The 14598-nt window shown below is 39.2% G+C and overlaps 1 protein-coding gene across 1 annotated transcript in view; it reads right to left on the bottom strand.

Moving 5' to 3' along the window:
* Nucleotides 1-884: 884 nt before the first annotated feature.
* LOC136867351 (nucleolar protein 9) overlaps nucleotides 885-14598 on the bottom strand; it is a 50410-nt gene continuing 36696 nt past the window's right edge. Inside the window, exons 7-8 of the mRNA XM_067144521.2 lie at nucleotides 7840-7983; nucleotides 885-1287 (exon numbers count right to left, since the gene is read on the bottom strand). Coding sequence (XP_067000622.2) covers nucleotides 1003-1287; nucleotides 7840-7983 — 429 coding nt within the window. The 3' untranslated portion in view covers nucleotides 885-1002. The remainder of the gene's footprint in view (nucleotides 1288-7839; nucleotides 7984-14598) is intronic.

Below are 14598 nucleotides of genomic sequence, written 5' to 3'. Positions count from 1 at the left end.
TAAAAGGTATAATCAAATGTTCCATCTTTACAACACTAAATTTTTTTTTCATTAATTATTTAAATAACATTTAAAAATAACGGAACATGTTTCATCTATCTTATAGACATCATCAGCCGGAAAGTTTTAAGATTAAGACCAAAGTACAAGGATAAAAACATATTAAAAATAATTCGGAATACCAAATGTGTCAGTTATAATATTAAAGAATATGTTGGAATGTTCTGAACATACCACTTGAATACTGTTAAAAATGAAAATTAAAAATAATGGACACATGAGATGGTTCAATGAAATTGGTAATAAGAGTCCTTCTTGACGTGATGATGGTGTGTTGACATACAGTTTTGCCGAATACGTCTGTAGAAACTTGGTGATATGGAGCACAATGTTAAGTTCCAGTAGAATGAAGATAAATTGTTAAACATAATGTTAAACATGAGCGAGGGTTCCAGTAAAAAAATATTGAGTTTGTCTTGTTGGGGTGATGATGGCATCTAAAAATCGGACATAACGACAATCCGCTATAGCGAGTAAATTTTTTGCCGTTATGAATTCCCGCTATAACGGACCTCTGTACATATACATATATATATATATAGACTCCTACACAATCTCACATATTCACCTTATATTACATTTTTCAATGCTTTGTAAAAAATAAATAATTATAATGAACATGACATGAAAGTTCTTTTCAAACCTTTCATGAATTGGAATATGAAAGTTTTCTGCTTTCATACCAATTAAAATCAAAATTACAAGCAACTCTCATAATGAGTTTTGTGAGGCAATGTCTCATATTATCAATGTTAAGTCTCAGTTAACTAGATTACTATGTAGCAGACTTTGGAGAAGGAAATGATGATTTGAAACACCAGGAATAGGACATCGTTTTTCTCATTTGCTGTGTTATAAAAAATTCACAAATAACATTTCATAGATTTAAAGAATCCTTATCATACTGCTCTGTTTCTGTTCCACATCACACACGACAGGCACTTATTTTACTGAGTCTTTCTGCACATCACCGATTATATCCGCAAATAGTGCTTTCTTACGATGTTCTTTCCCTTGGACATCCTTCCAATCCTCTGCTTTGTATTTGTATAGTGAAAGACCATATTTGCCAGATATTATGTGGCCAAACTGATTGCTGTTAAGTATAGCATCTTTGGGAGCAAGTTCATCCATGATGATGAGCTTTTGTTTCATTGTTGCTGCAGACCATATGGCATCTAAAGCCCTGGAACCATGTTTTGAACATGCCAGTGCAACGTATGTTCCCTAAAACAAACAACACAGACATCAGAAAATTACAATATGATTATTATAAATAAAGAAGCATTCAATGAAGGCTAAAACAATTTATTGATGAGAGTAAATGAAAAGAAGGTGCTGTTTTTAGATTCTACTTTGAACAAACAGGCCAAGATTCCAAAACAAAGGTACACAAGACACACACATGAGCAACTGAAACATAAAACACAATCGCTTACTAAACACAGACTACACATAAACAGTCTCGACTGTTCACTGTACCTCCATCTCCAGTTACTGGCATGGAGTTCGAGTTGGATACATTCGCTTCACATGAATCTTGCAGGACCTATCCTTTCCTGCATGGTCAAGTTCACCTGCAGGTCTCTTCTTGCATATTCATTCTTGACTCTGTCTCTCCTGGTTTTCTGTAGAGCTGACCTAATGAATTTCATTTCACATGCTTGCATTTGACTCACTTCTCTCTCATTTATGACACAGGTCCCCAAACTACACGTCATGACTGACAGGAAATTGTCTGTTTAGCCCTTAAGAGGACTCCCTTGTCCCAGATTAGGATTTGTACTTGGTGAAAAAAGCTGGATCCTTTTGCTACTCTGTGTAATACTTCTAGTTTGGCACTTCCATCACATGATGACACTACCCAGATAATTGAAACTTTTAACACTTTCAACCTTCTCTCCCTCCAGTATGATGTTACAAGATGTGGTTGTCCTGCTCATCTGCATTGCCACTGACTTGCTTTTACTCACAGTCAACTTGAATTCTTTAAATTTTGTATTCCAGCAATCCAGTCTCCTCTGAATTTCCCTTTCAGTCTCTCCCCAAACAGCGATGTCATCAGCAAAAACAAAAGCATTGACAGCTTAATTTTCTACTTCCTTGATTTCTTTCATAACTGTGTCCATAAGTATAAAGAAGAGTAACGGGGAAAGCGAACTGCCTTACTGAACACCTCTCTTTGTCTTAAACCATTTGAACTCCCACCTGCCACTTGTACACTGCTGTCACAACCTGCATACATTATCTGAACGTTTTTATTAATGAATCAGGAACATTGTGTTTCCTCATGCATTCCCATATTTTATCCCTTGGTACACTGTCATTTGCCTTTTCCAAATCTAGGAACACTACTATCAAGTCCTTTCCTTTCTCCCAATGTTTCTCCACTAACTGACAGAGGGAAAAAATGAGGTCTATCGTTCCTCTATTACTTCGGAATGCATGCTGTTGTTCCTCAAATTGGGGTTCTAGGATTTTCCTCAATCTCTTTTTTATGATCTTTTCCATTATCTTAAGGCAATGTGATAGTAGTGTGATTCCTCGGTAGTAGGCGGACTTCTTTCTACTTCCTTTCTTGAACAATTATATTATACCATATTGGCTCGCATATAATTCACACAGATTTGTGTGCAAAAGCTCATATTCCCCAAGAAACGTAAAATCTGCATTGCAAATACAAACTCATGTCCTCATACCGAGATGGTGCAGCTCATTTTGTGCACACCCCCAATAGAAGTGAGCTGCATGTACCATTTCAATCACATACCAGCCCACCCGCCATCTTAAATTTCTGGCAGTACCGGGAATTGAACCCGGGCCCCCAAGGATGGCAGCTATTAACACTAACCGTTACGCCACGGAGGCTACTGAAAGAAGACAACTGGCATAATTACCCTATTAATTGTCACTGCCTTCAATCTTCGAGCTATTCTCACGTGCATCATTCTGGTCACCATCCCATACTGCATCATTCTGACTTCTGTCTACTGCGTTTGCGATGCCCGTCTTCAAGAAATTCTTCACAAAAAAGTCTGTCGACACCATAAGCCATGCCCACATAACCCAGTCACACACGAGTTCAACTGACAGCCTCTTTATTTTGCCTGCTGGTGTCAGCTCATACTCCCCTCCTGCCATCCATTCGGCATACAATTCACGTATGTAGTCCGTGAAGGGCTTGTTGACGGAAACAACTAAGGGCTGTAGACAATGTGCGAGTAAACCAGGAATTACGAGATCAGTTATCATTTCCTGAAGACGTTTTTTCGTGTCTTCCACCAAGTGTCCGCAGAAACTGTCCCACACTAGCATTGCTGGACATCGAAGCAGTGCCCCTGGTCGTGTTCCCCACACCATACGGACCCAGTCCTGGACAAGAGTTGTATCTATCCATCCATCCATCCTCTCTCTTGAACACGTTTCCTTGGGAAACTTCGCTTTAGGCCCTGTTTTCCTTTTTTTTTTTTTTGCTATGGGCTTTACATCGCACCGACACAGATAGGTCTTATGGCGACGATGGGATAGGAAAGGCCTAGGAGTTGGAAGGAAGCGGCCGTGGCCTTAAGTAAGGTACAGCCCCAGCATTTGCCTGGTGTGAAAATGGGAAACCACGGAAAACCATTTTCAGGGCTGCCGACAGTGGGATTCGAACCTACTATCTCCCGGATGCAAGCTCACAGCCGCGCGCCTCTACGCGCACGGCCAACTCGCCCGGTTCCTGTTTCCCTTTTGAAAATAACGTATGGTGGTAATTTCTTCAGCCTGCAGTTATTGCTAGCATGACAGTGCAATGTTGTTTTTCACACCCAGTTGTACATACAAGCAAGCTAGATTCTCCCTTCTTGTTGGTGGTGGTATTGCATGGCATGTCAAAGTTTATCAGGGTTTGATCTGCATTGCCAATTTGAGATGAGTTTTGCATTGCTACCACATGGCAATGAAAGTTTATGATTTTGTCGCTGAAATTGTTTGGCACTCTCTGACAGGGAGATGTTCGCCTTCGCAGACACAATCCCTTTCGTGTCATGAATCTACAGTTCCAACCCTGGCTCATTTTCAGATCCAAACCGCTGATTCCTCCTTTAATCGCTAGTTTGCATGCTGTGGTGTACAAGCGCTCGCAATCTCCTTCTGTCTTCATACATCATCTGTTCCAGTACATCCTCCCATTTGTATAATCTCTCCTCCACATCTGATCTTACAGTCTCTATCCAAAGTTTTCTTGTCTTACACCACCATTTATTGATTTCCACTCGGTCTGGTTCTTCTTCAATTTTACAGAAATGAGATTGGATTTGTAGATGTTGTAGATATTGTCAATAATTTGTTGAGAGACATTGTCTTGTTTTAGAACTTCAAGGAATTTGTTTCTGTTTACTCGGTCAAAGGCCTTTTTAAAGTCCACAAATGCAATGTGTATTTCCAAATTGAAATCTCTACATTTTTCTATTAATATCTTCATAGTGAAATATGCATCAGTGCAGGAGCGCCCTTTACGCAAACCTTGTTGTTCATTCCCCCATTTATCTTCATAATGTTGCTGCAACTTATCTTTAATGATATTTGCATATATTTTTTAACCTGAGCTGTATGTTCAGTCTTCAGCCCTAAGGGTGGTAGGATCCTCAACAGCTCTGCCATCGGCTGTCATAAATGGCCTAGGCATCACTGAAGAGGCGTACTAGGGCAATGAGGAGTGAGGTAGTTTCTCGTTGCTTTCCTCACTGAGCCAGAAGTTGCTGTTACATATCAGTCTGCCAAGCCCACTGAAATGCATGCACCAACCGACCCTATGAGCAACATTTTCACACCATTCATGACAGGAACTGGCTGCAGAAGGAATGCCATAACTAGCATCGCTCATACCTCAGTCACTTTCATATTGTCAAAGCCAAGCATAAGACAGAGACAGATCAATGAAAGTAACAAAATTACTCTAGCTCATACCAGAAGACATAGTGCAATGTAAACACTAGATCTGCCAGCAAAGTGCCTTTCCATTATTGAATTCATACATATTATAAAAATCAGATCAAAAATTAGATGGATGGCGCCGGAAAAACCATCCATCTAATTTTTGATCTGATTTTTGATATGCTCTATTGGTGGAAAAGAATCCAATTCCCTCCATGGGAACTTAGAATTTCCATTTACATATTATAAAACGTAGGGAGAAAAGTCCGCAGCCTTGTCTTACATCATCATCATCATCATTTCCCAACTCCAGTGCAAAGTGCCTTTGCTGGCAGAACCTAGTGTTTACAGTGCACTATGTCTTCTGGTATGGGCTAGAGCAATTTTGTTACTTTCATTGATCTGTCTCAGCTTTATCCTTGGCTTTGACAAAATGAAAGTGACTGAGGTATGAGTGATGCTAGTAATGCCATTCCTTCTGCAGCCAGTCCCTGCTATGAATGGCGTGAAAATATTGCTCATAGGGTTGGTTGGTGCTTGCATTTCAGTAGGCTTGGCAGATTGATATGTAATAGCAACTTCTGGTTCAGTGAGGAAAGCAACGGGAAACTACCTCACTCCTCATTTCCCTAGTACGCCTCTTCAGTGATGCCTAGGCCATCTATGACAGCTGGTGGCAGAGGTGTTGAGGATACAACCAACCTTCGGGCTGAGGACTAAACATACATACAAAGAGATCCAGCAGTAACTGTTAGAAAGTTTAGGCCTATATTAATTTCAGGTAGAAAATAAATTGTACTGCAATTTGCGTAATATTTTTGTTCCAGTTTTTATCTTGATGTTCCCTCAAATATTAATTTAACAATGCTAATTCCTCTGTAATTTTCATGTTTTTTATGTCAACATTTTTATGAGCTTTCTGCCAACTTTCTGGTGGATTGTCTTCATTCCAAAGTTGATTTAAAAAGCTTAGGAATCTTTGTTTGAAAGTTTTACTTGAATATTTGAACAGTAGCATGTATTGCATTCTCTCCAGGTGCTTTAATTCCTTAGTTTCTTCAAAGTTTGGTCTACCTTTTCTAATGTTACAGATTCCAACGTATTGTTGTTAGATATTGGGGAAGTTGACACTTCATTTGTTGAACTTGTCCAGAGTGTTTGAAAATAATTAAGCCAGTCATTTGGTGGTACTGTTTCAAGTTTTACTTCTTCCTTAACTTCCTTGTTTAATTTCTTCAGAATTTTATAAGTTTGTGGTTGTGGTCTCGTTAAGTCTGTTTCCAATGTAGATACAAAATTTTCCCAACTCTCTCTATGTTTTCATCTAACACATGGCTAGTGCTAGCCATGCCTCTTGGTAGGTGTGCTAAATGATGACCCCAACTTAGCACACTGGGGTGAAGCGCTAGCAACCGGGAATGAGTTAGCTGAAAAATGTATAATGTCCAATAACGGACCAACTATACTGGTATTATAAATTTACTCATTTGGAACAAATATTTCAGGTTCCCTATGGGAATCAACATCTACATCATCTGATGGCCAGGCAGGCATCAGTTTTTGAAAATGGGACAAAGTCTCTCACAATGCATTGGCACTGCCGGTGGCTCCACGTAGCCTACACAGGGGCCTCCATGGTATGCACTAGCCATACATCTTGGTAGGTGTGCTATTTACCAATTGATGAGCCCAACTTAGCACACTGGGGCGAAACGCTGGCAACCAGGAATGAGTTAGCTGGAAAATTTATCATGTCCAATAATGGACCAACTATATTAGTATTATTGCCTTCGAATGTCGACGAGAGAGCTCACTAGTTGATATAGCGAGGAAACAATACCGAAAATGATCGATCGCATGCAATATAATGGCTGGGTGCATAAATATAAGTGATGGAAAAAAATTGCGCACAATTAATCGCTCGTAATAACGGATGCGTCAGTGATAGGGCTGTCACTGTAACTGAAGGATAATACATAGTTTAATATAGGAATTTTGAAGTGACAGAAAAGAGCTGATGTTATAGCAGGGTTCTCGTTATATCCTGTACTTGCTATAGCAGACTTCTACTGTACTGTGGATTTGTTCTTAAACTTTAAACATGTAAAACCTCCCCAGGATGGCTACTTCACACTGGTACTTCTAGGATTCACTGAGTTCCCATCTGAAGGAATCAATGTGCTTTGAGCATTACCTCTATGCAATGAAGATTGCTTTTACAAAAATTACACCACTATTTTGAAATCTCATAAATCAGAACAATGCTGAGATCACTTTCTCCCTCCTGTTCTTTATTTTTTATAAATGCAATAAATAAGTCCAAAACCAAACCCCATGGCACTACAGGCCTTGAAGGGCCTTAGCCTACCAAGCGACCGCTGCTCAGCCTGAAGGCCTGCAGATTACGAGGTGTCGTGTGGTTAGCACGAAAACTCCTCTCAACCGTTATTCTTGGCTTTCTAGACCGGGGCCGCTAGCTCACCATCAGATAGCTCCTCAATTCTAATCACGTAGGCTGAATGGACCTCAAACCAACCCTCAGGTCCAGGTAAAAATCCCTGACCTGGCCGGGAATCAAACCCAGGGCCTCCGGGTAAGAGGCACGCTTGCTGCCCCTAAACCATGGGGCCGGCGAATAAATAAATACACTCAAATATTAATGTACATTAATCAAATACTTTTGGAAGTTGACTCTTGCTCACAGCTAAATTAGTAATCAACAAAGATAGACTCAACTGTATAATTTTAGTACATGCTGTCATGTGACAAGTTAGAAGCAGCGTATTTGTATACTAAAGCAATTCATAAGGAGAGAAACTAGAATGCATGACTCAAGGCCACTTCAATAAAGAAAGAACTTACTTGAAGCTTCCGAACCATTCTTTCCCTACTTTTCTCGCCAACATATTCACTCATCATGTAAGCATCCATTATATGACTTCCTTTAGGATCACAGAATATATTCTTCAGTTCACTAGCACTCATCTCCATAAGACTGTTAACAATCTGAAACATAACAAATACTGGTAGTAATAATGATGATGGTGATAATAAAAAGTGATCTGATTAACTTAAAATTATAAAGCTTCAAATTAATTAGAGCGGGCGGTCAAATTAGACAATAATAAAATTCACTCATTAGATTTAGAAAACAGAATGGGATAAAAAATACAAAAGATGACGTAACCAAGAGCTCTACAAATACTGTGAAAAAATCATGAACATGGCCAGGAAGAGATGCCTAGCATTTTATGTACACTTCTACATGATGGATCATGCCAAGTTAACCAACCCGCTTCTCGTTTACTGGCAAAAGAAGAAGGCGAAGTCACCATGGTTGATGGAAGTAAGCAAAGAACTGCAGGAACTGGGAAGAACAGAAAGACACTTCAAAGACCAGACATCTCTCGGGTGGATGCTTAACACTTTGTTGTCCGGGCGCACGTTACTCCATTCTTTCCTGTGGACCGGCAACAGAAGCATACCTAGCGTGAGAAGTAGGAAGAAATATAAATACCTGTAAAACCTGTAAATGGTTCTAGGACTCTGTTTTCATCCTTATTTGTCCATCCATCAACCTCACTGTCACTACTATCACTGGCATTTTCACTCGCGTTATTGTCGCCGTCAACAGACTCATCTGAACTGAATGTCGCACTTTCACTTCCGCCGTATATTTTGATGTAGACGGACACACATCTTCACAATCCCTAATACTTAAACTTTCGCAATCACTAGAGATATCAGATAAACTACCAAACTATCAGCATGCAATTCTCCAAATATTTCATCATCGTTCAAGCTGTCTTTGCCATGGCGCGTCATGCTGACACCTGGCAATACACTCGGTCACGCGGTACTGAGTGTTATGAAACCACACTTCCTGTGCCGAAAGCATTGTCAAGGAAAGAATGTATCTATCTAAATTCTGATCAAACAAAGACTTTAGTTTGTAAACAACACAAAATATTTCAATTAATAAATGGCAGAGAGGATAAAAACGCACAAGAATGAAGCAATGGGAGAAAACATTAATTTACATAGCCAGTCGCCCGCACACAAATACGAAACTACGTTATTTAACGTACCCCGTCATTAATGTGTTAAATAAATAAGGTTCCAGAACAAACTGCCAAGAAGGAAGACAGGTACCCTCTGGAGAAAGGAAAGGAAGGAACAACACAACCAGAGGATGTGCAATTACTGGGCAAACATCAAAACCCACCCTAAACATAATAGTTGAATATCTAATCCTTAGTCGACCTATACAAATCAAGAAAAAGAATCTGATTGTCAAAGTACTGGATGAGAAACTAAAATGAAGGATACAAAAATTATAAGTACTAAGAAGAGATAACAAGACATTCAGTACAATCTTACAAAACACGGAAGGGTGTGAAAAGCACATTGCACACTGATCAAATTTTGAGGAAAGATTTCCTTTTGTCCATGTAAAATGTCCCTCCATTGTTGATGACGAGACTTTAGCATGGGTGTGGGGGTGACGGTAATGATTTTTGTTTTAAGAGGAAGTACAACTAGGTTATCATCCTCTCTGAAAAATGTAAGTAGAAAGGAAATTTAAAATAAAACAAAATTATTTATTCAATGAAGGAATTTTAAAACAAAGTACAAAATAAAACAAAAAATATTGTATGGTAAGTCAAAAAGGTCACTAACAAATCAAAAGGGAATGTGAGTTCCCTGAATAACAGAACACTTGCAATTTATGTACCCTTGATTAATCCACTGTCACACATAAAGCAATGACGAGATCAGCAATATAAGAAATAAATTGATAAGCCAATACAATATATCAAGTAAATAATATTACGTCAGTCTTGGGACAAGTTTCAGCCACTTAGTGGCCATTTTCAGCCAAAATTAAATTAAACAGATTGTGTGATAACTAAAACATATGTATACAAGATGAAGACAATGTTGCAGGAATAATTATAACATTAAAACACACATAAACCAAAAATTATGGTTGTGATCTTCTTGACATAATATGATGTCTTTTAAGTAGAGTTAGGACCTCAGGCAATGAAGTAAATCTAAAATGATAGCCAGAATTAGGAATGAATAAACAAACAGAAAAGAAGTTAAAAAGGAGATAAATATTATTTATGAGACTCACCTCTATAGTGAAATGTACAGTATATCTAATGTCTGATGTGGAACACATAATGACATGCTGGAGGAAGCAGCTAGGTCATGGAAACAAGCACTCACCTGTTCTAGGAAGCAGGCAATAGAAACAAAGGATATAGGGAGAGGAGGGGAGAAAGAAAAGGCGAGGAGGAAGGGGAAAGAGGGGTAGGAGGGGAGGAAGGGATGGGGGGGGCTTAAAGAAGGGAGAGGAAGGGAGGGAAAAGGAAGACTGCTGCTGAAGGGGGAATTTAAAAAGATTATAAAAGAAAGAATTATTTTCATCTGAAATTTCATTTAGGTTGAAGTTAGGATTGAAAAACTGTTCCAGATGGATAAAACAATTTTCCGTAATATTGAGCAGGAGGCCTTTTTCTATAACTTTGAGAATTTTCATGTCTTGGTTAATATCAGTGAACTTATGGTTAGTATCACCCATGTGCTGTCCCATGGCCGAAACTCTGTTGTATTTCAGGGCATTAACATGCTCTAAGTATCTTATATGGAATATCCTACCTGTTTGACTGACATAAGATGTGTCACAATTATTGCAATTGAGTCTATAAACACCTGACTTGGTGTACTTGTTGCTATAATTAATAGAATTGGTATTCTATGAAATATCTGTTTCTGTGACAAGTTTTGAAGGCTATTTTGATGTCATGTTTTTTAAATATGTCTGTAATTTGGTAGACTTGTTTATTACTAAACGTAAAAGTAGATAAAAAATTGTTGCGAGTTTTTTCTTTTATTAAGGTAGTTGAAAGATGGTGTTTTTATTAATGATTTTCTCTATATAGGAGCTGTTGTAGCCATTAAATATAGTTATACTGCTAATGGTGTTTAATTTGTTTTTAAATTCTTCTTTAGACAGCGGGATGCTAAAAGCACAGTGTACCATACTATGGTATGCTGCACATTTATGGGCATTTGGTTGTATGGAATCTTGATGGATTGCGTTGGTTTCCTAAAAATCTTGTAGCTCAATGAACCAGGTTGTCTGATGATTAGGGCCCGGATTTTTAGGTGGCATAAACCTTCACTTTAGGTTTCCTGTATTATTAAAATAGGTTATTTTAGGTTTATCCTCCAGGATCAATACATGCAGAAATAATTTTCTTTTTTCATAGTTCTGTAAAATTTATTTATGTATTTAATTCACAAAAGTTTACATTGTCATATTCATAAAAACACAGAGAGAATACACTTTACTGTCTCCTTTGTATTATTTTTTTGGCCATTGGCCAACGTACACACCCAAATTTTCTCGTGTAAATGTTTTCCTGTTGTCACGTAATACATTCTTATATGATATAGATGTTGATTCCCATAGGGAATCTGAAATATTTGTCCTGAATGAGCAAATTTATAATACCAATATAAAGGGTCCGTTATTGGACATTATAAATTTTCCAGCTAGCTCATTCTTGGTTGCCAGCGTTTCGCCCTCGTGTGCTAGGGTGGGCTCATCAGTTGGTACCTAGCACACCTACCAATACGCTGGCTAGTGCATACCGTGGAGGCCACTGCGTAGGCTAACTGGAGCCACCGGCAGTGCCAATGCACTAAGAGACTTTGTCTCATTATCAAAAATTGATTGATGCCTGCTTGGCCATCAGATGATATAGATGTTGATTCCCATAGGGAATCTGAAATATTTGTCCTGAATGAGCAAATTTATAATACCAATATAAAGGGTCCGTTATTGGACATTATAAATTTTCCAGCTAGCTCATTCTTGGTTGCCAGCGTTTCGCCCTCGTGTGCTAGGGTGGGCTCATCAGTTGGTACCTAGCACACCTACCAATACGCTGGCTAGTGCATACCGTGGAGGCCACTGCGTAGGCTAACTGGAGCCACCGGCAGTGCCAATGCACTAAGAGACTTTCTTGACATTCTTATATGACAAAAAAGTTCTTTCAACGGAGCATGACATCATTGGAGCGTAGTACATAGATGCTAATGCAGCAGGTTGTAGGGGTAATTTTCCTGAATATTTTTCTCCCTGTAATACTGAATTGATGACTTTCATATCTTCAAAACCAGGTTGAGTTGAAGAATCTTCTGCAGCTTCAAAGAACATGCCATCCCCAATGGCCCAGGTATTTCTCTTCTGGAAATACTGCCAATGATATCCAGGGAATCTTTGAGTGGCAAGATTGCACTTTCCAACTGGAGAATAACTTCTGGTATAAAACAAAAATGTGTCTTAATATATGCTAGGGAAGCGACGAGGATCGGGCACTTGAGCAATTTCTTGGCCTTGGCGATGCGGGAAGCTTCCGTTTCATCCAAGTCACTGACGACATTTTTAATTCCTTGTAGGTGCTCAGCATAATAAATAGCAGCAGACAGCCAAGTTCCCCAGGGGGTAAGTATCGGCTCAGCTGGAAGAGGTGTTGCCAGTAGTTTCTCTTTGAACAACTACATACGTGTTGGGGCTTTTAAGAAAACTTTCTTGACTGAAGAAACCACGCTGTTACCAAGCTCGATAGCTGCAGTCGCTTAAGTGCGGCCAGTATCCAGTAATCAGGAGATAGTGGGTTCGAGCCCCACTGTTGGCAGCCCTAAGATGGTTTTCCGTGGTTTCCCATTTTCACACCAGGCAAATGCCGGGGCTGTACCTTAATTAAGGCCACGGCCGCTTCCTTTCAATTCCTAGGCCCTTCCTATCACATCATCGCCATAAGACCTATCTGTGACAGTGTGACGTAAAGCAAATAGCAAAAAAAAAACCCACGCTGTTCACGTCACTGAAGTTGCTTCTAATCTCCTCCTCAAGGCGGTGCAGGCCATGGGCCAAGCACGTAACGTGTAGCATGCTTGGATAGAACGACTGTAGAACCTGCTCTGCCTTCAACATGTACTGTAGGGAGCACTGTTTGTCATTTCATCTAATGTCTTCTGGTAAACGGGATGCAAATAATTCTTCCCTAAAGTGGATTCATTAGGTATACTGTGGCCACTGATGTCTCCCAAGAATGTTTTCATGGTCAGGTTACTTAGCACGTTCCATGGGACGTTTGCAGACACCAACGCCTGACATAGGCGGAAGTTAGAGTTATCTTCAGGCCTGCCAACTGTGGAAGAAATAAATGTTTTACTGTTGCTGCTGGACTTATTTCTCCTCGCTACACTATCCATGTGAGCAGCTGCAGGCTGCTCAAGATGGGATTTCTGCTCACATTTAACCTAAAATGAAGAATCCAAATCCTAAGTATTCTTCAGTAAGCGAGCTACAGTATTGCAATGCAGGCTTTAGGTCAGTTACGGGAAATTTACTTCTTTGGAGCATGGCTGACAGAAGACTACTCAACCATCCATAGTGAAGTATCCATCTGGTAGCAATCCATTTTCTCAATTAGTGCGATTTAGGTATAGTTTCGCTATACAATTATGGTTAGCAGGAACCATTCACCACACACTCTGCTGGCTGTACTTTCTGTGGACAACTGGATGTTAAACTGTTCACGTTCCTCCTGACCTTCTATCAGGTACATCAAGGGGCCACTGGATGTCACATGTGTTGTGGAAAGCGTGGGATGTGCTGCATTCAATGGTAGTAACCTGAACTATCTCCGTCCTACTTCTTGTAATCATGGTGGAAATAATTTTACAATACATTTCAATGGGGTAATAACATTATTTATTTGAAGAAGGTAAAACAGCTATTTAGGTTATTTTAGGTGTCAACCCCTTATTTAGGTTTTTTAGGTTCTATGAAATTCACATATTCTGCTCCAGGAAGTGTGAAACGAATGAATATATTGAAATTTGTTAATTAAATAGCGAGGGAAAAAAAGGGTTAAAACCTAAAAATCCAGGTCCTACTGATGATCGTTAGATCTACATAATTGAGTTTTTTTATCATTCTCTGATTCTAGTGTAAACTTGATATGTGGGTCAATGTGATTAAGATTGGATAGAGTGGTGATGGCATTAGTTGCACTTTCATTCCTGATCACAAGAGTGCCATCCACATATCTTGTCCAAAAAATAATATTACTAAAGATGTTGTTAGTATTAATTTTGGCGTGTTCTAAAAGATCTAGATAGACTTCAGCTAGGATGCATGATATGCCGTATGTTAGTGACACAACCATTGGTCCGGATTGGTTAGGTCCGTTTAGTGACAAGACCACTGGATTAGGGGCAAGCAAAGTGGGTCTGGGGGCCTGTAATAAAATAATTAATGACAAAAATCACTACAGTAAAACCTCGTTAATTCGAAGTCGTTGGGACTCAAAATCGGACTTCGAATTACGTAATTTCGAATTAACCGCCAATTCGCAATTCAGAAGTACCAACCCATGCCACGTTACAAAATATTCTAAGGCCCATTACTGCATGCAGTTAACCTTGCTTCATAGTTTATACCTTTCAAATGCCATGAAAAAAGAACTATTTCCAAAATGTATCCAAGAAGGTTCATTTACAGTATTCAAATAATGCACTCGGATATCTCACTGG

The sequence above is a fragment of the Anabrus simplex genome, chromosome 3 (assembly GCF_040414725.1).
Source record: "Anabrus simplex isolate iqAnaSimp1 chromosome 3, ASM4041472v1, whole genome shotgun sequence".
Lineage (NCBI taxonomy): Eukaryota > Metazoa > Arthropoda > Insecta > Orthoptera > Tettigoniidae > Anabrus > Anabrus simplex.
The sequence above is the reverse complement of the archived record's forward strand: the minus strand, read 5'-3'. Positions and strand labels throughout refer to the sequence as shown.